General features: G+C 55.0%; 1 protein-coding gene across 3 annotated transcripts in view; it reads left to right on the top strand.

Annotated features, from left to right (window-relative positions):
* Positions 1-20,125, top strand: part of TMEM104 (transmembrane protein 104) — a 54,652-nt gene that overhangs the window by 4,703 nt on the left and 29,824 nt on the right. For 2 of the 3 annotated variants that reach the window (XM_019982056.2, XM_070774120.1), the window contains exons 3-8: positions 7,027-7,148; positions 9,764-9,845; positions 10,458-10,557; positions 11,261-11,338; positions 14,986-15,085; positions 15,527-15,635. In XM_019982056.2, coding sequence (XP_019837615.2) covers positions 7,027-7,148; positions 9,764-9,845; positions 10,458-10,557; positions 11,261-11,338; positions 14,986-15,085; positions 15,527-15,635 — 591 coding nt within the window. The remainder of the gene's footprint in view (positions 1-7,026; positions 7,149-9,763; positions 9,846-10,457; positions 10,558-11,260; positions 11,339-14,985; positions 15,086-15,526; positions 15,636-20,125) is intronic. The other variant, XM_070774119.1, reaches the window with a different exon arrangement.

Genomic DNA, 20,125 nt, shown 5'->3' with positions numbered 1-20,125 from the left:
CATGAAAGTTTTTTTGGGGGGAGAGGGGAAGGGAGGGCTGTGTCGTGGCTTGCTGGATCTTAGTTTTCCAGCCAGGGATTGAACCTGTGCCCCCTGCATTGGAAATGTGGTGTCCTAGGTATGACCTAAATCAAATCCCTTATGATTATACAGTGGAAGTGAGAAATAGATTTAAGGAACTAGATCTGATAGACAGAGTACCTGATGAACTATGGATGGAGGTTCGTGACATTGTACAGGAGACAGGAATCAAGACCATCCCCAAGAAAAAGAAATGCAAAAAAGCAAAATGGCTGTCTGAGGAGGCCTTACAAATAGCTGTGAAAAGAAGGGAAGCGAAAAGCAAAGGAGAAAAGATATATCCATTTGAATGGAGAGTTCCAAAGAATAGCAAGGAGAGGTAAGAAAGCCTTCCTCAGCGATCAATGCAAATAAATAGAGGAAAACAACAGAATGGGAAACTAGAGATCTCTTCAAGAAAATTAGAGATACCAAGGGAACATTTCATGCAAAGATGGGCTCAATAAAGGACAGAAATGGTATGGACCTAACAGAAGCAGAAGATATTAAGAAGAGGTGGCAAGAATACACAGAAGAACTGTACAAAAAAGAGCTTCACGACCCAGATAATCATGATGGTGTGATCACTCACCTAGAGCCAGACATCCTGGAATGTGAAGTCAAATGGGCCTTAGGAAGCATCACTACGAACAAAGCTAGTGGAGGTGATGGAATTCCAGTTGAGCTCTTTCAAATCCTAAAAGATGATGCTGTGAAAGTGCTGCACTCAATATGCCAGCAAATTTGGAAAACTCAGCAGTGGCCACAGGACTGGAAAAGGTCAGTTTTCATTCCAATCCCAAAGAAAGGCAATGCCAAAGAATGCTCAAACTACCGCACAATTGCACTCATCTCACATGCTAGTAAAGTAATGCTCAAAATTCTCCAAGCCAGGCTTCAGCAATATGTGAACCCTGAACTTCCCGATGTTCAAGCTGGTTTTAGAAAAAGCAGAGGAACCAGAGATCAAATTGCCAACATCCACTGGATCATGGAAAAAGCAAGAGAGTTCCAGAAAAACATCTACTTCTGCTTTATCGACTATGCCAAAGCCTTTGATTGTGTGGATCACAATAAACTGTGGAAAATTCTGAAAGAGATGGGAATACCAGACCACCTGACCTGCTTCTTGAGAAACCTGTATGCAGATCAGGAAGCAACAGTTAGAACTGGACATGGAACAACAGACTGGTTCCAAATAGGAAAAGGAGTACGTCAAGCCTGTATATTGTCACCCTGCTTATTTAACTTATATGCAGAATACATCATGAGAAACGCTGGGCTGGAAGAAGCACAAGCTGGAATCAAGATTGCCGGGAGAAATATCAATAGCCTTAGATATGCAGATGACACCACCCTTATGGCAGAAAGTGAAGAGGAACTAAAAAGCCTCTTGATGAAAGGGAAAGAGGAGAGTGAAAAAGTTGGCTTAAAGCTCAACATTCAGAAAACAAAGATTATGGCATCTGGTCCCATCACTTCTTCGGAAATAGATGGGGAAACGGGAAACACTGTCAGACTTTACATTTTTGGGCTCCAAAATCACTGCAGATGGGGAATGCAGCCATGAAATTAAAAGACGCTTAGTCCTTGGAAGGAAAGTTATGACCAACCTAGACAGCATATTAAAAAGCAGAGACACTACTTTGCCAACATAGGTCCGTCTAGTCAAGGCTATGGTTTTTCCAGTGGTCATGTATGGATGTCAGAGTTGGACTGTGAAGAAAGCTGAGCGCTGAAGGATTGATGCTTTTGAACTGTGGTGTTGGAGAAGAGTCTTGAGAGTCCCTTGGACTGCAAGGAGATCCAACCAGTCCACTCTAAAGGAGATCAGTCCTGGGTGTTCATTGGAAGGACTGGTGCTGAAGCTGAAACTCCAGTACTTTGGCCACCTGATGCGAAGAGCTGACTCATTTGAAGTGGTCCTGATGCTGGGAAAGATTGAGGTCAGGAGGAAAAGGGGATGACAGAGGATGAGATGGTTGGATGGCATCTCAACTTGATGGACATGGGTTTGGGTGGACTCCGGGAGTTGGTAATGGACAGGGAGGCCTGGCGTGCTGCGGTTCATGGGGTCGCAAAGAGTCAGACACGACTGAGCGACTGAACTGAATTGAACTGAATCACTGGACTACCAGGGAATTCACATTCCTATAAAACTTCTGGCTCAGAACCATCACTCTCTTAGGTCTCTTTGCCTTCTCTTAAGTTCTATCATGAGAACCATCACCAGAGCCATTTTCCATAAAGAAATAAGGTTCTGCTCTTCATAAGTGTTACGACTTATAAAAGTGATATTCAGGGGACATCCTTGGTGGTCCAGTGGTTAAGACTCCATGCTTCCGCTGCAGGGGTCACAGGTTCGATCCCTGATTGGGGAATTAGAAGTGGCACAATCCACCTGCCAGTGTAGGAGATGCCAGAGATGCGAGTTCAATCCCTGGGTCTGGAACCCTTGGAGAATGAAATGACAAGCCACTCCAGTATTCTTGCCTGGTAAATACCATGGACAGAGGAGCCTGGCAGGCTATAGTCCATGGGTCGCAAAGAGTCAGACACGACTGAGTGTGCACAAACGCATGTACTGTGCTGCAGTGTGGCAAAAAAAGCGCGACATTCGAGGAATGAAGCTGCTGGAAGACCAGACGCTAGGTCCTCACCCGGGCCTGGTCTCTCAGTGCCCTGCATAGACTCCTGCAGTGGCATCGGACTCCCTGTCCCGTGCACCAGGGCCGGGGAGTCTGTCTGCAGCCTTGCTGGCCGTGCTCCAGCCACACTGGCCTCAGACCTCCCGGAACACCCCTCCGCTTCTCCCACCTTCGGCCTTCATCCCTGCCAGTCTCTTCCCTGGCCCTTTGCCTGGATGGCTCCCGCTCAGCCTTCAGGTCCTGGCTGGAATGTCACCACAAGGCCGCCCTCTCCCGGAAATGCTGCCCCATTATTCTTTGTCACTGAGCCCTGGTTCTTTCCTTCCAAACACTTCTCCAAAGTGGCGACTGTTGTTTGTTTTCTTGTCTGTGTCCTCTTGCCTGTCTTGCTCCCTGTCGTCCCCCAGGTTCTGAGCACAGGGCTAGGATCACTGGACGCTCTCAGTAGCTATTGAGTAAGTGAGCAAACGAGCAGACCTGGGCGAGCTCACTGACCCACACCCACCCCCGCCCACACCTGGAGGTACTCCCCTCCAAGTCCCGGTGATTCAAATTAACCCCAGCAAAAGTCAAAGTTGGGGTTTCCCGGCTGGCGTAGCAGTAAAAAATCCACTTAGTTTCGATCCGTGGGTCAGGAAGATTCCCCTGGAGTAGGAAGTGGCAACCCACTCCAGTATTCTTGCCTAGGAAATCCCATGGACAGAGGAGCCTGGCAGACAGCAGTTCATGGGGTTGCAAAAAGTCAGACATGCCTGAGTGACTAACACACACAAAGTCAAAGTGAGCCTAAGGACACTCACATCTTTGAAAAGTCAATTCAGAAGGTTAGCCGTCACCTTCACATTCATTCTTGCAACGTCTCCCTGGGCCAGGACTCTCAGCAGGGGAAGCACCTCGTGCTGGTCGTGTGATCCCATCGAGAGCCAGAGGAAGACAGCTCAACTTCTCTTGATCTTTCTGGGATCCGTCTAGGGATCGAAATGAGACTGGGACGTTTAACATGGGACTTGGATCTGCCTCCGGGATCAAAGTGAGACTGGGATGCAGACCGTCAGATTCACCGCAGAGGGAACTGAGCCGGAGCCCCCGAGGGTTCCCGTCTTGAGGCCGTGTGCCAGGCACCCCGAGAAATGCAGAGAGACGCAGTGAGACAGAGCAAGCCTCAGACTTAGTAACAGGAAAGAGAAACACATCAACACCAGAAACCCCGACTAGGGCATCAGAAGTGCTCTCAATCCAGGGCTCTGAGACTGGGAGCAAGATGGACTTGGGAGGCTGGGACGGGCTTTGTAATGGGCGCGGCATTGGAGTGGGCACCACCTCCCCCCCGCCCCCTGCCCCATCCCGTGGTGGGTGGGAGATAAGGGGCTGGGTGGGAGGCGCAGGAGCTCGGTGCCCTGGGCAGAGCTGTGTCCTCTCTAGAGGACGCCCTCCCGTTTGTCCAGCACTCCGACGGCCAATCAACCCCTACCCCGAGGCCGTGACCGACACTCCCTACTTCTCTTCTTCCTTTTAAATCCAACTGAGGCTCATCTGAGAGTGGGTCCTGATTTAGTGTTTCTGATTTAGAATGCAGCACACGGTTTAGTGGGGTGTAGGGAGATCAGTTAGGAACCTGCTGTTGTAGTTCAGGCCAGAAGTGATTCATTTGAGTTATAAAGAGAGCAGTACCCACTGCAGACTCTGTGCCGCATGGTAGGTGCTTGTTGACTCTTTTATGGGTAGTTATGTGTGTGTGTTCAGCCCGACCTCCTAAGTGGGCCGCCCGCTCCCGCCTTCCCCAGCCAATCCTCTTTTAGTCAAGAAGTCACACCCTTGAGCATCCTACTCTCAGTTCATCCAGCCCCACGGAAGTCATTCGTGCTCTTGGAATCCAGTTTTTCCATCTGTTCTGTACACCTCGCCTAATGATGGAGGGAAGAGGGACGGTTCCAAAGAATTTTGCAAGTGCTTTTGTGAAGGCTTCTAGGAATAAAATCGCCAGCACTGAGATATGGAGGGAAAGGAGTTCTAGGGCTATTCTGGGGTGTTTAGGTGGAGGGGACTCGCAGGCAGAAAGGTTCGCACTAAGAGAAGCACCTTCCTCTTCTGTCCCCCGTGATAATTAAAGCCGTAGGCTCGAGTGACGCTGCTGAGGACGAGATACGCAGAGAGAAAGAGACTGCCAATGTCAGAACTGGAAGAGAGGTTAAAGACTAGCAGCCGTTGGGTCAGGAGGTCATTGGTGATTATATTTTTCTTTTTGGTTTGTTTTTTTGGTCCTTGGTGATTTTTTAAGAACGCAGTTTCAAGAGAGTTCTAGGGATGGAAACCACAAACTACGGGAAATGAAAGCAGACGATATAGCTGCTGCTGCTTTTTTTAATCTCATTTCTTGGCTGTGCTGGGTCTTCATTGCTGTGTGGGCTTTTCTCCAGTTTTGGGGAGCGGGGGCTACTCTAGTTGCTCAGGCTTCTCATTTCGGTGGTTAAGGAGGGGAGGGAGGAGGCACCGATTTTTGAGTTTGAAAGGGGCAAGGCTTGGGAAGTCCCTGGAGTTGCAGCTTCACTGCCGTAGGCCCAGGGGTCGCTCCCTGCTTGGGGAACTGAGATCCTGCAAGCTGCTCGGTACTGGGAGATGAGAAAGGGAGGAGTGAGGCTTGGGGAGTGTGCATCGGATGGTCTCCGTTACCTCTGTAGCATCGCTAGACGTACAGCCTTCACTTGAGAGAGACGGGTGCCCCGGTCTGGGTTTTGGAGACTGAGGTTTGGAGCCTTTACGTGGGATGTGCTCGCAAGTCCACCACGAGGAGGAAAGAAAATCTGATGCCGCCAACCACAGTGGAAGGGACCCTCATCTGTCAGAGGACTCAGCGTTAGAATTGCTTTTTTAATTTTTAAAAAAGCTATTTATTATTTATTTGTTTGTTTGGCTGCACCGGATATTAGTTATGGCGTCCGGAATCTTGAGTTGCAGCCTTTGAACCTTAGTTGCAGCAGGTGGGAGCTAGTTCCCTGGCCAGGAATGCACTCTGGGCCCCTGCCTTGGGAATGAGGAGTCTTAGCGACTGGACCACCAGGGAAGTGCCCTCATCGTGAGGATTTTTTTTTAATTCCAGGAGCCTTTAGCAGCTTCATATTAGGGAACTGAGGAAGCAGATGCTGATTCATCTCCGAGGCCCGGGGTCAGAAAGGTTAGAACAGGGAAGATGTGGGGAGCTGGCGGGGTAGTGCCAGCTTTCAGGAACCAGCCGACTGTCAGTGAGGCCACGGCGGAGTGGGAGGCCTGGGGAGGGAGGGTGGGGACTGGGCAACACACGGAGCACAAAGGCAGATGGGTGAGGATGGACGGGGTGTGGGAGCCGAGGCTTCGGGTCAGAGAAAAGAATTTCATGGTGGAGATCTTGAAAAGGGAATCACTGGAATTAGCTGAGCTGGAGTCCAGTTGGTGTGAACTCAAACCTGAAGTCAGTGACTCAGCAGTTCCACTGGGAGGTGGGTTGCCAGGGGTGACAGGAAGTTAGGAGTGGCTCCCAGTGAGTAGGGGGTTTCTTTGGGGGGTAATGAAATGGAATTAGATGGTGGTGCTGACTGCAGAACTTGTGAATATACTGAAAACCTGTGTACTTTAAACGGCTGAATTTTTACGGCACATGAATTAGTATATCTCAATTTTTTTTTTTTTTTTTAAATTTTGGCCCTGCCACAAGGCTTGCAGGAGGATCTTAGTTCAACCAGGGATTGAACCTGAGTCCCAGCAGGGGAAGCACCGAGTCCTAACCGCTGGACCGCTGGGGAATTTCCTCTCAAATTTAAAAAACAAGGGCGGGCAAAGGGAACCAGCATGAATGTTGATGTCCCAAAGGGCAGTTGCAAGGATGGGTGGAGGAGGACTGGGTTGCATGCTCAGTGGCCTTGGAAAAGTAGGATTTTTTTGGAGGGTCAGCAGTGTGGGTTGGTTTTTGTGCCAGGTCACCCCAGACGTGCTGGCCCATCCTCGGGAAACCTGCAAGCCGGGTTGAGCAGAGAGCTACCATCTAAGATGCAGCTCCAAACAATACGCACTGATGAAGTGATGGGGGTGATGACGCGAAAGAGGAGGGTAAAACCGAGCCCCAGAGACATTTTGAAAAGACGGATGGACCACGGGCTTTGGTTGCCCAGCGTCCAGCTGCAGATCCCGCCTCCCTGGAACCCGAGAGGAGCCCTGCCTTCTTACGTGCCCTCCTGGCTAAGGCCTCCTGGTCTCCACGGGTTTTGTCATCGCCACCCTTGGGAGCCATTGGGGGTGGTGAGGCTTGTCAATTTCTGGGCTCAGATGTTGACTCTCTCGGTTCCAGGTCGGACTGGTGTATATGTTCAACCTCATCGTGGGCACCGGTGCGCTCACCATGCCCAAGGCCTTTGCCACAGCCGGGTGGCTAGTCAGCCTGGTGCTGCTGGTATTCCTGGGCTTCATGAGGTAAGAAGCCATCCTGGAGTGGAGATGCTGGGGGTAAAACTGGGGCACCTCCCCGGGGAGCCCGAGCTCTCTCCATCCGTCTGACAGAGACATCTGGTAACAGGTTCGCAGAGCAAGGAGAGGAGGCCCAAAGGTCTTGGGGCGGGGGTGGTTCACGCTGATGGAGTAGTTGCCCACCCCCGATCACTGGAAAGTTAAGACCTCCAGGGACTTCCCTTGCAGTCCAGCGTGGTTAAGACTCTGAGATTCCACTGCAGGGGGAACAGGTTCCATCCCTGGTCAGGGAACTAAGATCCCACATACCCCGAGGCACAGCAAGACATTAGCAGAATTAAAAAAAAACAGGCGAAGACCTCCAGTTAGGCTCCAGGATGTCTCATGTGGGGCTCACGTGTTTCTTCCCCGGCTGGCTTTCCTCCTCTGCCGTGCCCATAATTTCTGAACGTGACCATCAACGTTCGTTCCCTGAGAAATTCCCACCCAGCCACAGAAGAGATGCCGACTAACGTTTCAGGTGATCCAGGCAATCAGCTCGGAATTTAGAGTTTGTTTAAGGTAGTTTCACCGAGCAGCGATAAGCAGGCAGGTGCAGTCACATTCAGGTGTTAATCTCACGTGGCTTCGTGCCCAGCAGCAAACAGGAGGCCCAGCCCTCGGGGCGCCCGCACCGTGAGCAGGTGTGCGTGGTTCACCCGGGATGCGGCAGCTGCTGCGTCTACAGGCCACTCCTCGGGGAACTCACAGGCAGGGCCCCAGGCCAGAGAGGGATTTTGTTGTTCTTGTTTAGTCACTAAACAAGTCATTTGTGTAGTTGCTCTTTTGCAACCCCATGGGCTGTAGCCCGCCAGGCTTCCCTGTCTGTGGAATTTTCCAGGCAAGAATACTGGAGGAGCTTGCCATTTCCTCCTCCAGGGCCTCTTCCTGACCCAGGGATTGACTCCACGTCTCCTGCCCTGGCAGGCGGATTCTTGACCACTGAGCCACCCAGGAATCCCCACAGAATTTAGTAGCTGAAGTCAACTAAGACCTAGAGGAGGCTGCACGGGGTGGGAAAATGTCCCTGTTTTCCCCTTTCTTCCCATGTTTTCCTCTCGGGGGGTTGTATGTGGCCTCAAGGTGCTGTGGGCTCATTATGTCCTGCAAGCTCTGTGGCCAGGAGCCCTAGACGTCCTTGTCCTCCTGTGACTCCACTGTCCCCTTCAAAGGACCTTCAGCGCAGGCAGCCGTCTGAAAGGGAAGTGGTTATTGGGGGCACCCAGGCAGGGGCCGCCACGCCCCTCCAACCCATTATATTTCGGCATGATCCATGAGCTGGCTTAGCGCAGCCACGAGAGCCTCTTTATGCCTTAATTAAGATGGATTTTAGTTTTACTTCCCAAAAGAAGAGGCAATGGAAAGCCCTTAAAATGGTCACTTAGGCAAGATAATGAGAAGCCTTTCTAGGAGGAGCTGCGGTGGCTGGAGTTTCAGGGCTGGCTGCCCCACCCCCACTGGGTGTGGGTTAACTCCTGGGCAACCACACCCCGCCCCTGTGCCCACCGCCTGACTGCCAGCCTGCGGCAGGTGCCAGCACCCGAGGTGAGCCAGGGGGGCCTGCGGCAAGCCCGCCTGCCCAGCAGCTTCAAGAAAGAGGGAGGTGCATGTTCCTGAATGTTCCACCCGCTCTGTTTCAGCAGGGGTGGGGTCACTCAGGTTTTAGCAGCAGGAACCCGGCCCTGCCCCGTAACGTCTGCTCACAGAGCATTCTTGCTGTCACCCCGGTCTCTCCGGTTTCCTTAAAAAGAGTAGATTCTCTTCGCTCTAGTCTCACTTCTCACAAAGGTCCGACGCCACCTCCCAATCTCCGTTTTGATTCGGGCCAGATTATTAGGCTGTTAAAATATTAACATATTTTTGTCTGTTTATATGTTTTAATTTATCAATTAAATATGTTGATTTATTGTATTCTTTTTTCATTTACTTTAATAGCTGACATTAAAATAACAATTATTTTAATATAGCCATCTTATTAGGAAAGTAATTAAAAGTACCCCCCCGACGAAGCAAAATGAGGAGGGCGGTGATTCCAGAGCCAAGCACACTTTCAGTTGTCCACACCCGTGCTCCGTTCATCAGCATGTTGGCCGCTTGCCCAGCGAGGAGAAGTGAGAGCTGCCCGCCGCCCTTCCCTGAAGCCCCGGGCGGCCCCCTTGTGGACAGCCGCCTCCTCCCAGTGTAGAGTCTCATCTGCTGTCTCTCTACCCCCATCTCTCCCACCTCTGCCCCCAGCAGGCCCCTCCTGGGGTGCTGTATCACCTTGCCCCCGAGTCACCTCTCCCCCAAGGTCACACGCTGTCCTTCCCATCAGCTTGATTCACACCCTGGTCTCCTGTGCACTGAAATACGTTCTAAATATAAACAGACATCAGGGCGAGCCCGCGAGGCACCGTGGAGGCACGCACCCCTTCTTACAGGGTCAAACCCATCCTGGAACTTGGGGTTCCTTCCTCAGCAGAGAGAATGCTTTGGGCTGGCTGGTTGGTCGGGTCCGGTTTTCAACGACTTTTCCTTTTATTTTGTATCTCCTCCAACCTCCTCCCTGCCTTTGGCGATTAACCCATGGCCTTTGCCTGCAGCTTCGTGACGACTACCTTTGTGGTGGAGGCCATGGGGGCAGCCAACGCTCAGCTCCGCTGGAAGAGGATGGAAACCCGCCAGGTGTGTGGGCCACCCCAGGCTCCGTCACAGGGCCGCCGAGTGCAGAGAGTGGGCCAGGGCTCTCCCCGCACCCCACTCCTGACCGTGGGCAGCTCTGGGACCCGGAAACGTTAAAGAGAGTTACTCAGTCGTGTCCGACTCTGCGACCCCATGGACTACAGCCCACCAGGCTCCTCTGTCCAAGGAATTCTCTAGGCAAGAATTCTGAAAGGGGTTGCCATTTCCTTCTCCAGAACCTGGACCCCCTCTGGACCTTAGCGAGGAGCTGAAGTTCGCAGCCATGTCAGCTTCCAGAATATGCACAGCCTCTGCTGTTGCTCCCTCCTCCCCCGGTGCTCCCTGGCATCCCCTCCTTGCTCCCTGCTCCCCTGGTGCTCTTCGGCATTCCCTCCTTGCTCCCTTCTCCCTCTGACCTGGGAAACTTCATCCCAGGACCCATGCTGCACCTCTCCCTCTGAGCACCTCTGACCCTCTGATGGGACAGCCTGGAAATATGGAAAGCCCCCTGCTCAGATACCTTCTAGGAAGAGAGAACAGAGCAAGCAGGCTCTCCCTTGGGTGTCCCCTTTTCTTTCCTGTCTTCCTCACCCTCTGCATCCCGCCCCCTCCCAGGAGGAGGAAGACGACGACGACTCCTCCTCGGCCTCTGACAGTGACGTTCTCGCCCAGGACACCTACGAGCGGGCAGAGAAGCGGCCCATCCTGTCTGTGCGTAAGTCTTGGGGTTCTGGGCTGGGCTGCACTCCCCTCTGGTCCACGGGGTTCCCCTTCCTCATGGAGACGGCTCAGGGTGGGGGCAGGGGTTCTCCCTGCAGAGACCCTCTGAGAGCACTTCCCATCTGAGGGCTGATCCCAGGAAGGCAGCAGGGAACATACAGCGGAGCCGGGCCAGGATCCCTGCTACTGGATCTGCCGCCAACTGTTATCTGCGGCTTGGGGAGGGCCCTTGACCTCGGCCCCTGGAAGCCCGAGTCCGTGTCACGTCTCTAACTCCCCTCCTTCCCGGCCCCCGGGACAGACACACACCCAGAGCCCAGCTGAGCCAGGGAGGCATCCCCGCCTTCCCACTCACCCCACAGTGAGCATCCCTGGCTCCCTTTCTATAGACATTTTGTCTTTTCCTTTATTTATTTATTTTTTGGCTACACTTGGAGGCACGTGGGATCTTCGTTTCCCAACCAGGGATCAAACCTGTGACCCCTGCAATGGAAGCTCAGAGTCCTGACCACCAGGGAGCCTCCTCTGTGGGTGTTTTTAAAAATGTTTCAAGCAGGAAACAGAAGGAAAAGTTTTCTTAAGAGTTTGAGCCCCTTGGGATTTCATTATTCTGGAGGATTCAGCGAACCCAGCACCCCTCCTAGGAGCTTGTCCTCATGGGAAAAAATAACACCCCCTCTTTCCTCTTGGCTCCACAGAGAGACGCGGATCAAACCTTTTCGAGATCACAGACCGGGTGGAGATGGGACAGATGGCCTCCATGTTCTTCAATAAAGGTGAGGGTGCTTTCTCTGCGTGGGGAGCAGGCGGAGAAAGCTGGTGCCTTCCCGCGGGCCGGGGTACCCGGGTCGGGGGTTCCACCTCGCCTGGTGACGGGGCACGGGAGAGAGAGGAACAGATTCTTGGCCTGAGAAGCCACCTTGCTGGGAGGCCTGAAGCCCTTCAAGGTGTTCTCTTGGTTCCCTCCCTGTTCAGTGTATCAGGAGTAAAAAAGCAGCTAGTGGTAAAGGATCCGCCTGCCAATGCAGGAAACGTGGGTTCAATCCTTGGGTCGGGAAGATCCCCCAGAGAAGGAAGTAGCAACCCACTCCACTATTCTTGCTTGGAGAATCCCATGGACAGAGGAGCCTGGTGGGCTACAGTCCATGGGGTTGCAAAGAGTCAGACACTAAAAACAACTTAGCAACTAGGGGGGCTTCCCTTGTGGCTCAGCTGGTAAAGAATTCGCCTGTAATGCAGGAGACCCCGGTTCAATTCCTGGGTCAGGAAGATCCCCTGGAGAAGGGATAGGCTACCCACTCCAGTATTCTGGCCTGGAGAATTCCATGGACTGTATAGTCCATGGGGTCACAAAGAGTCGGACACGACTGAGCGTCTTTGACTTTCACTACCAACTATGGCTCATAGAGTTTGGGTCCCAAACAGCTTTCCAGTGGAGGCGGCTGGTGGTTCTCTGCCTCTTTCTTGATTGCCTGTGCCTTGTCTCTTTTCTTCTGGACTCTTGTGTCTAGGACAGCTCAGAGCACCCCCCTGCAGTGATGGCAGGGTGGTGTGTGGCTGTGTGTGGGGAGGGTGCCTTCACAGTGGCCAGCAGAGGGCGCCAGGAGCCTGTGCTCGGGGCTGCCGTCTGGACTCTGCAGGCTGATCGTGACCTCCCGGCGTGCTCCACCTGCTGCCTGGTGGGATCGCAAGGACAGCAGCCAGCTCAGATGCTGCCGTCCGTGTCGGTTGTTCCGGCAACATCTTAGGCCTCCATTCCAAATCTTCTTCTTCTGAGAGATGATCTGTTAAAGGGTTTAGTTTTTGTAATGCCCGAACCTTCACAGAGAGTCGGACACATTTCGGGAAATGCTTGACCTTGCAGTTACCTTGGGAGATTTTTCTGCCCCTTCGTCCAAGCCCCGCTCTGTGCAGAGGGGAGCGTCTCCACCGGCTGTTTCCGGTCTTGAATGTGGCTGTGCTGAGCTGGAGCTGAGGCAGGGACTGTGGAAACTAGAATCTTCTTGGCTATTTCTTAGGACATCAAGCATCCACTTATCACTGTGGTGGGATGTGACGGGCGATGGTGATCGAGGTCATCCCAGAGCCTGCCTCCACCCTTCCCCACCGGACCAGCCTCAGCGAGAACTCTCGGAACTCATCAGAACGAGACGGCTGTGTCTGGGCCCTCTGTGCTCTGCTTTCGTCCTGCCTCTCTTTCCCTGTCTCATTATAAGAGACTGCCACTGCACAGCCTCCTGCCAAACGCAAGCTTCTGAAACAGAATGCACATCGAAGCGAGGGCATACACCTCTTAAACCTCCTTCCTAACCTTCGTGATTTACGGTCCACTCTGATTTCTTTATAAGAATTCTGGGAACTTGAAGTTTCAGGTTTTTTTATATCGTTGCGTGTGTGTGCCCCGCAGCCTAGACTTCTAGGTTACCCGAAACTGATAGAAAATGAACATACTCGTTCGAGAGCAGCTCAGATGTGCAGGACTCCCTCCCCTCGTCTGCTCCGGGGTTTCTCCAGCTTGGCCCTTCTTCACCGTGTGGCCTGCCCTGCGTGTTGTAGGACTTTGAGTAGCACCCTTGACTTGTCCCCACTAGCGGTCAGTAGCACTTGCCCAGTCCTGACAATCAAAAATGTCCTCAGACTTTGCCAAATGTCCCCAGCAGGAGGTGGGGGCACAGTCGCCACCCCCTTCCCCAAACTGGAACCACTGCTCAACTCAATCCTAATTCACCTATCGTCCCCTTACTTTTGGAAGGGCTGCCACCCTCCACACAAGGCTCCCTGGGGTCCAGACTCAGTCCTGTAGTTAGAAATGCCAGGCCTGGCCGCTGCGGTCTTCAAGGAAGTGCATGGATCTTCCTACCTTGTGTCTGGTAATGAAATTTATTGATCAGGGAGGGCCAGTGGCAGTTTATAAACAGCTGACAGGAGTGCAGTGCGGGTGGAGGAAAGGCAGGGAGCAGGGAGGGGCGGTGACCCCCACCCCCCACAGGACTTGAGGGGGAGCCGGACTCAGAGCCGGGGTGAGCAGTGGTGACCACCCCCAGGGGCCGCTGAGCTTGGCCGTTGGTGCTCTCTGAAGCCCTCCAGGGTTCTTCCAAGAACAGTGTCTTCTGAGTCTTTCCCTCCCTAGACTCCTAGGAGCAGAGATAATCTCAAATAGCCCAGGAGGAACTTGTCCCTGACTTTCCCCTCCCACCGCCCCTGGGGACCCAGAGGCTCTTTGGAGCCAGCAGGATTAGAAGGGAACTGTCACTTCATTTTTCTTTCTGTTCTCAGCAACACCAGCAGCTTGAGATCAGTGACACCGAAAACAAGCCATCAGTTTGAACAGGAGTTTGAGGCTGGCTGTCTGGGGCCGTGACCCTGAGGTCATAGGGCCCAGATGCTTTTTTAAAGCACTTTTACACCTGGCCCTTAGACCCAGAATCACGTGTGGAATTTAACCCGGGCTGAATTCTTCTCACTGGACAGGATTAGAGGCGCTCAGGGACTTGCCAGGGTCGGGAAATGAGGCTGCAAGATCATGACCAGAGCCAAGCTCCCGGGTCCTAGTCCAGGCCCCTCCCTGGGGGAGAGAGCCAAGGTTGGCCTCTGCAGAGGGACCTCCTTGTCAGCATGCTCCCCGCAGGTGATTCTAGTAAGAAGGAAAGTGAGCCGCTCCCTGCCCCGCGCATACCAGGCCAGCCTCGCCCATGGGTGCTTGGTGATGGGCCACGTTCAGGAGGAAGCACTCAGTGTTTGGGAATCCAGGGCTCTTTACTCTCTTGTTTTTAGCTTCCAGGCTTCCCTGGTGGCTCAGCTGGTAAAGAATCCGCCTGCAATGCGGGAGACCTGGGTTCGATCCCTGGGTCGGGAAGATCCCCTGGAGAAGGGAATGGCTACCCACTCCAGTATTCCAGCCTGGAGAATCCCATGGACTGTATAGTCCACAGGGTCACAAAGAGTCAGACACGACTGAGTGACTTTCAGCTTCTGGGGCTGGGCCACTCCCTGTTATCTTCTTGCTTTTCAGTCCCTCAGTCTTCTCTCTTGGAGCCCTGCATGTGGCTGCAAAGGAGCCCTGGCCCAGGCCTGCCCTGGGGTTCAGGCCCCTGCCTCGGGCCATGCCCCCTCCTCCCCGCCTGCCCTCACTGGGCAGCCTGTCCCGAGCGCAGACGCCTCCAGGTCCTCCGCGGCCGGTGTGTGCCCCACGCTCGCTCTGCAGCCGGTCTGGGTTCAGAACCTCTGATCCAGCCTGGCCCCCCCAACCCTCAGGTGACAGTCACGAGCAGACACGTCCCCTGCCAGCATCACAGTGTAGGCAGCCAGAATGAGAGGCAGGGCTTGGGGGAGGCCTTCCCCACGCCGCTCGGAGAGCGAGCCGCCGTCGTGAGAAAAGCAGGCAGGCGGCTGGCTCCCTGACCGACGGCTCTGTTGCTTCCAGTGGGGGTCAATCTGTTCTACTTCTGCATCATCATCTACCTGTACGGGGACCTGGCTATCTACGCCGCAGCCGTGCCCTTCTCCCTCATGCAGGTGACCTGGTGAGTGTTCCCTCCCCACCAGCTGCAGCCAGGCGGGCTCCCTCGGGCAGTCAGGATGGTGTTTTCTCCGGGCGGAAGCCCAGCACTGAGCTACTCCATCAGCGTCCCCAGCAGGTCGGTGTCCAAGGCCCTTCTCTGCACGTGCCCCGGCCAGCCGTGCGTCCTGGCCTGCGGAGACACTGTCCCTCCCCAGCCCCGTTGGGAAGGGGACCGGGCTTCCCACCGGGGACTCCCGAGTGGCCGAGAAACGGTGCAGCGGAATTAGGGGACGGTGCCTGCCCCCAGAAACGGGAAAGCCTGCAGGGTCAGATCGTGGGACCCAAAGCTACAGTGCGGGGCAGGACCTGGGGGTCGGCGAGTGCCCGCAGTTGACAAAGGCAGGTTCTGTCGGCTTCCGGACAAGCAGGGAGGCCCACACAGAGCCACCGTTCTCTTCATCAGCAGCGCCCTGGGCAACGACTCATGCGGCGTGGAGTCCGACAGCAAGTACAACGACACGGACCGGTGCTGGGGGCCTCTGCGCCGCGTGGACGCCTACCGCATCTACCTGGTGAGTGGCCGGCCGGGGGGTACCCGGGCCTGTGAGTCGCCTTCACTCTCAGCTGGAGCTCTCCCCAGAGAGGAGCGTCGACACAGCTCCACACCCCGGCTGGTTCCCGGCTCTTGGTCCTGGTCGGAAGGTGGATCGTGTCACTACAGCGCCAGCCTCAGGGTGTCCAGGCCACCAGGTCTCTGTCGTATGTGGTCTGGAGTTGGCATTCAGGTCGGTGCCAGCTCCAGGGTGACGAACGCTCATAAACTTAGCTCAGGGTTTCAGGGCACCCTCAGCAAAGCCCCGTTAAGAGGCCCCGGGCTGGTTTTCTGGAAGCTTTTCCTGTTTTGACCTTCCACCCTCCCAACCCACGAGCATGTGAGTGGATCCCAGGATTCCTGGCTGGGCAGGTGGGACTGAGCTGTCTTATGGAGACCCTGATTACGGACAGCTTCGCACACGAGGAGGGATCAGCCCCGCTTGCTCTCTGTCTCCCCTGCTCCCTGTACACAAGGGAAGATGAATCTCCAGGCTCCGTCAGTCTTGATTGCTTTGTGCCATTGCGGAGAGGTTGGGGGTTGGAGAGGGGTGGAGCTGAGTGACACGCCCCATGAGTCTCGGGTAGTAAACCAGAGGCGGGTATCTGTCTCTGCCTGGTTTGCAGGCGGGACTCAGAACTGGTTCCTTCTTGCGTGTGCAGCGTCTGTTAAGACTCTCCAATTCCTCTTAGTGCTCCTCAGCCCTGACACAGATTTAGGGGCGTTAGGTGACACACAGCTTGACACGTGGCCGCCTGGCTGAGGGGGAGCGTGAGGCAGAGCTGCGAGAGAGGCAGGGGGCCGGCCCCTTAATTGTCTGCATCCTGCCAGCCATTCCGCAGCTCTGCCGAGGCTGTGCTGTTCAGCTCTGAATTCGGCTAACCCCTAGGACTGGTTCCACCTTCCTAGCCCCACCCTCTAGACCTGCCCCCAGGGTAGTCCTGTGGTCCGGGAGACACTCATTTTCCTCTGTTTCTGGAACAGTCTGACTGACTGCTTCAGCCAGGAGTCTGTCTTCTCGGAGAACTATATCTCACCCGAGGTCCAGTGGGACCTGGGTGGCAGGTTTTCCCAGCCGCACCCTCACCTCCATTCCCCAGCCTTGGGGGCAGGCAGAGGACTCCGCAGGGCCCCCAGAAGACTGGAGGCCTGTTAGCCTCTTAGCATCTCAACAAACCATGATTGATAGAATAAGCAAAAGCGTCGGTGAGTGTGAGGACCCATCTGGATCTCTGACCGACGTTGCAGAAAGAGAAGGTTGAGGAAAGGGTCCGAGAGGCTCAGCACAGACCTGGGGGCAGGTCCAAGACTGAGGGTCAGCGGGGGAGCCCCTCAGGTGGGTCCTTCTCTGGTGGGGCTGTTGGAGGCTGTGCAGGGTCTATCCAGCACGTCCCCCCGCCCATCCGCAAAACAGACGTGGAGCATGGGGAGTGCCGGCTGCTGCCACGGGCCCGGTGAATTATTTAGCACCATTATTATTGCCTTATTAAATCGTTCTTTCTCTTAGTCCTGTAAACCTTCCACATGATGGAAGCCTCCCTTCCTGAATCTCAATAACTCTCTGGGCAAACAGAAGGAATCCTTCAGGGAAGCAGACAGGCATTAATTACAGCCTTCATCTCCCAGATATTACACTTATAACTCATGACGCTAATTGCCACCAGGCCCCCACAATCCACACAACACAGGCTGGGACGGCGGGGGGGCGAGGCCGAGCAGAACCAGAGCCCTTCCCCTGCGGGGTGTTGACACCCTCCCATCTCCCCCAGCCATTGCCGATGGGGGCTTCTGTTCGCTCAGGATTTCAGTTCAGACTCGCTCTTCTGCCTGGTTTGGAGAAACTCCAAGCAGGCGGACTTCGGCGCCGTCTCAGAAGTTATTTCACAACTTCGCGTGTGGCTCCCGGGGTCCACAGCCTCCGCAGCACTGAGCCTTCTGACCCTAAACACTGGGGGCTCCGTCCCCGTGCCGGCCGCCCCCTGTTAGTGTGTCGGAAGCGGCCCAGTGACTGGAGGACGGGGTCAGCCGACCTGGGCTTCCTTCCTCGGTCCTGGGCGCTCTGTGCTAACGGCGCCTTCCCTCCCAAGTCTGGCCTGAAGGGCTCACCCCTGTGTCCTTGCTCCATCAGGTGGGCCCTTAGGTCGTGGGAGACGAGGGGCATCCTTTTCCCTCGCCTTCCTGCCCCCCACCCACCGCCGCAGTCATTCATGTTTGGAAGATTGTCCCTCCAGGCTAGAGATTCCCACCACAGCTCGCTCTTTCTTTCCTTTCTTAAATATTTATTTGGCTACAGTGGGTCCCAGTTGGAGCATGCGGGTTTCTTTTAGTAACAGCATGTGTACTCTCAGATGCGGCAGGTGGGATCTAGTCCCCTGACCAGGGATGGAACCCAGGCCGCCTGCATTGGAAGTGCGGAGTCTTGGTCACTGAACCACCAGGGAAGCCCCACCCCTGCCCCTGTGGTGGTTCTCTCTGCCGGCTGTTCTGCTGCCATGTTGAGCAAGACAGCAGGTGGGTTTAAGGTCCCTTTCCCACTCCAGACACAGTCACTTCTTTGTCTCAGGGAAACCGTGCGTCTGCCCGGCCTGCCTGTTTCAAAGGATCTCTGATAGCCACTTTTTGTCTTTTCCAGGCCAGTATAGTCTGGCTTCTACTTTATGATTTAGCTTTTAGAAAGTCCTTGGAAATCATCTCTTCTGTGCCTCCCTGGGAATGCTGCTGAGATGCACACACAGGACGAGAACACTTAGGATATTAACTGCCTTCGGAGGCCAGCCCGTGTGTGCATCGTGAGTGCTTGTGAGAAGGGAGCTTCCTCTGCCCGCAGCCACCAGTGGCCTCCCTGAAGCCCTTGACCTTAACGAACGGAAAATTCCTCCTCCCCTCCCTTGGCCCGCGAGCTCCATCCACATCCTGTGATTCCAGTGCAGCTGATCTGAATCAGTTTCTCCGTCTCCTCCCTCCTTGGAGTAGCCACAGGGTGCTGTAAAGTCGGGGGTGGTCCCGCAAGTCACTTGTGCCCCCCAGGCATCCCAGCAAGATGCCACAGCTGGGGCCAGAGGTGACCTGGGCCCCGTCTGGAGGGCCCACTCAAGTTAACATCTGGATCTGATCCTCAGATCCCCGCCTCATCCCCAGTCCCACCACCCCACCCCACCCCACTCCTCTGAAGGATCAAATGGGAAAGTGTTGATGCCCCAGCGCTTTCAAACCCGAAACCTTGCCTGCAGGCTGGGGAGCATCCTGGGATTCTTTCTGCTCAGTGTCTCCGACTTGGGTAGGAAACAAAGTCAGGATTTAGCATTTCATTCTCCTGCACGGTGAGGGGGAGTCAGGGGCCACTGTTGAATGACAGGGTCGTATGGAAACGAGTCCCGTTCAGGAATCAGACTGTCCCGAGTGTCTTGGAAGCAGGACGGACGTGTGTTGCTTGTCCCCTCGAGTCAAGGGCACTGCCTGGCTGTCTTGTCCTTGTTCCTGCGGTCCTGTCCAGCCTCACTTGCACCCCACGCCCTGGGCCCCATCGGCGTCAGCTCCTCGAGAGTGTCAGAGGGCAGTCCTGGGGGGGCAGTGGGACTCCCCAAGCGCTGAGGGCTCCTAGCCAGCTGTAGGAGCGACCTCCACTGCTGCTGGGGTACCGGCCGCCCAGCAGGCCAGGTCGGGCAGAACCGGGCACGCAGATGGCAGAGCGGAGCTCATCCTGGCTGGAGACCCGGCCACAAACTGGTAGCATCAGGCGGGGGGCCCCTTGCGGGCCACTTTGGACCAGGACAAGGTCACCCTGGCTTGCCTTGAATGCAGGAGCTGGGAGATCCACCTTGAGGGTCCGGGTGACCCGGGAGGGTAGTGCAGTCACCCTCTGCCAGACAGAGGGGCCTCTCCCGCCAGACACCCCTTGAAGAAGCAGGGTGTGTGTTGGGGTCTGCAGGGGGATGGGGGGTTCTGCCTGCTGGACTCTTCTTCCTAAAGGAGCTGCTGCTGCTGCTAAGTCGCTTCAGTCGTATCCGACTCTGTGACCCCATAGACGGCAGCCCACCAGGCTCCCCCGTCCCCAGGATTCTCCAGGCAAGAACACTGGAGTGGGTTGCCATTTCCTTCTCCAGTGCATGAAAGTGAAAAGTGAAAGTGAAGTCGCTCAGTCGTGCCCGACTCTTAGCAACCCCATGGACTGCAGCCCACCAGGCTCCTCCGCCCATGGGATTCTCCAGGCAAGAGTACTGGAGTGGGGTGCCATTGCACCCCATCTCCTCCTGAAGGAGCAGGTCAGTCTGATTCGGACTCAGATTAGCGCTGAAGGTCCTTCTGGGCCTGAGCTCAGGCAGAGATGAGGGCACAGATACGAAGGGACCCGCTGACCAGTCCTGGAGCCTAATGGTTGCAGAGGTCAGGGCGGGGCTGCCCAGGATGGGGCCTGCTTGGTGATCCATGTTGGCACGTCCCACCGTCCGCCTGACAGACCCACCATCTTCC

The sequence above is a fragment of the Bos indicus genome, chromosome 19 (assembly GCF_029378745.1).
Source record: "Bos indicus isolate NIAB-ARS_2022 breed Sahiwal x Tharparkar chromosome 19, NIAB-ARS_B.indTharparkar_mat_pri_1.0, whole genome shotgun sequence".
NCBI lineage: Eukaryota > Metazoa > Chordata > Mammalia > Artiodactyla > Bovidae > Bos > Bos indicus.
The sequence above is the reverse complement of the archived record's forward strand: the minus strand, read 5'-3'. Positions and strand labels throughout refer to the sequence as shown.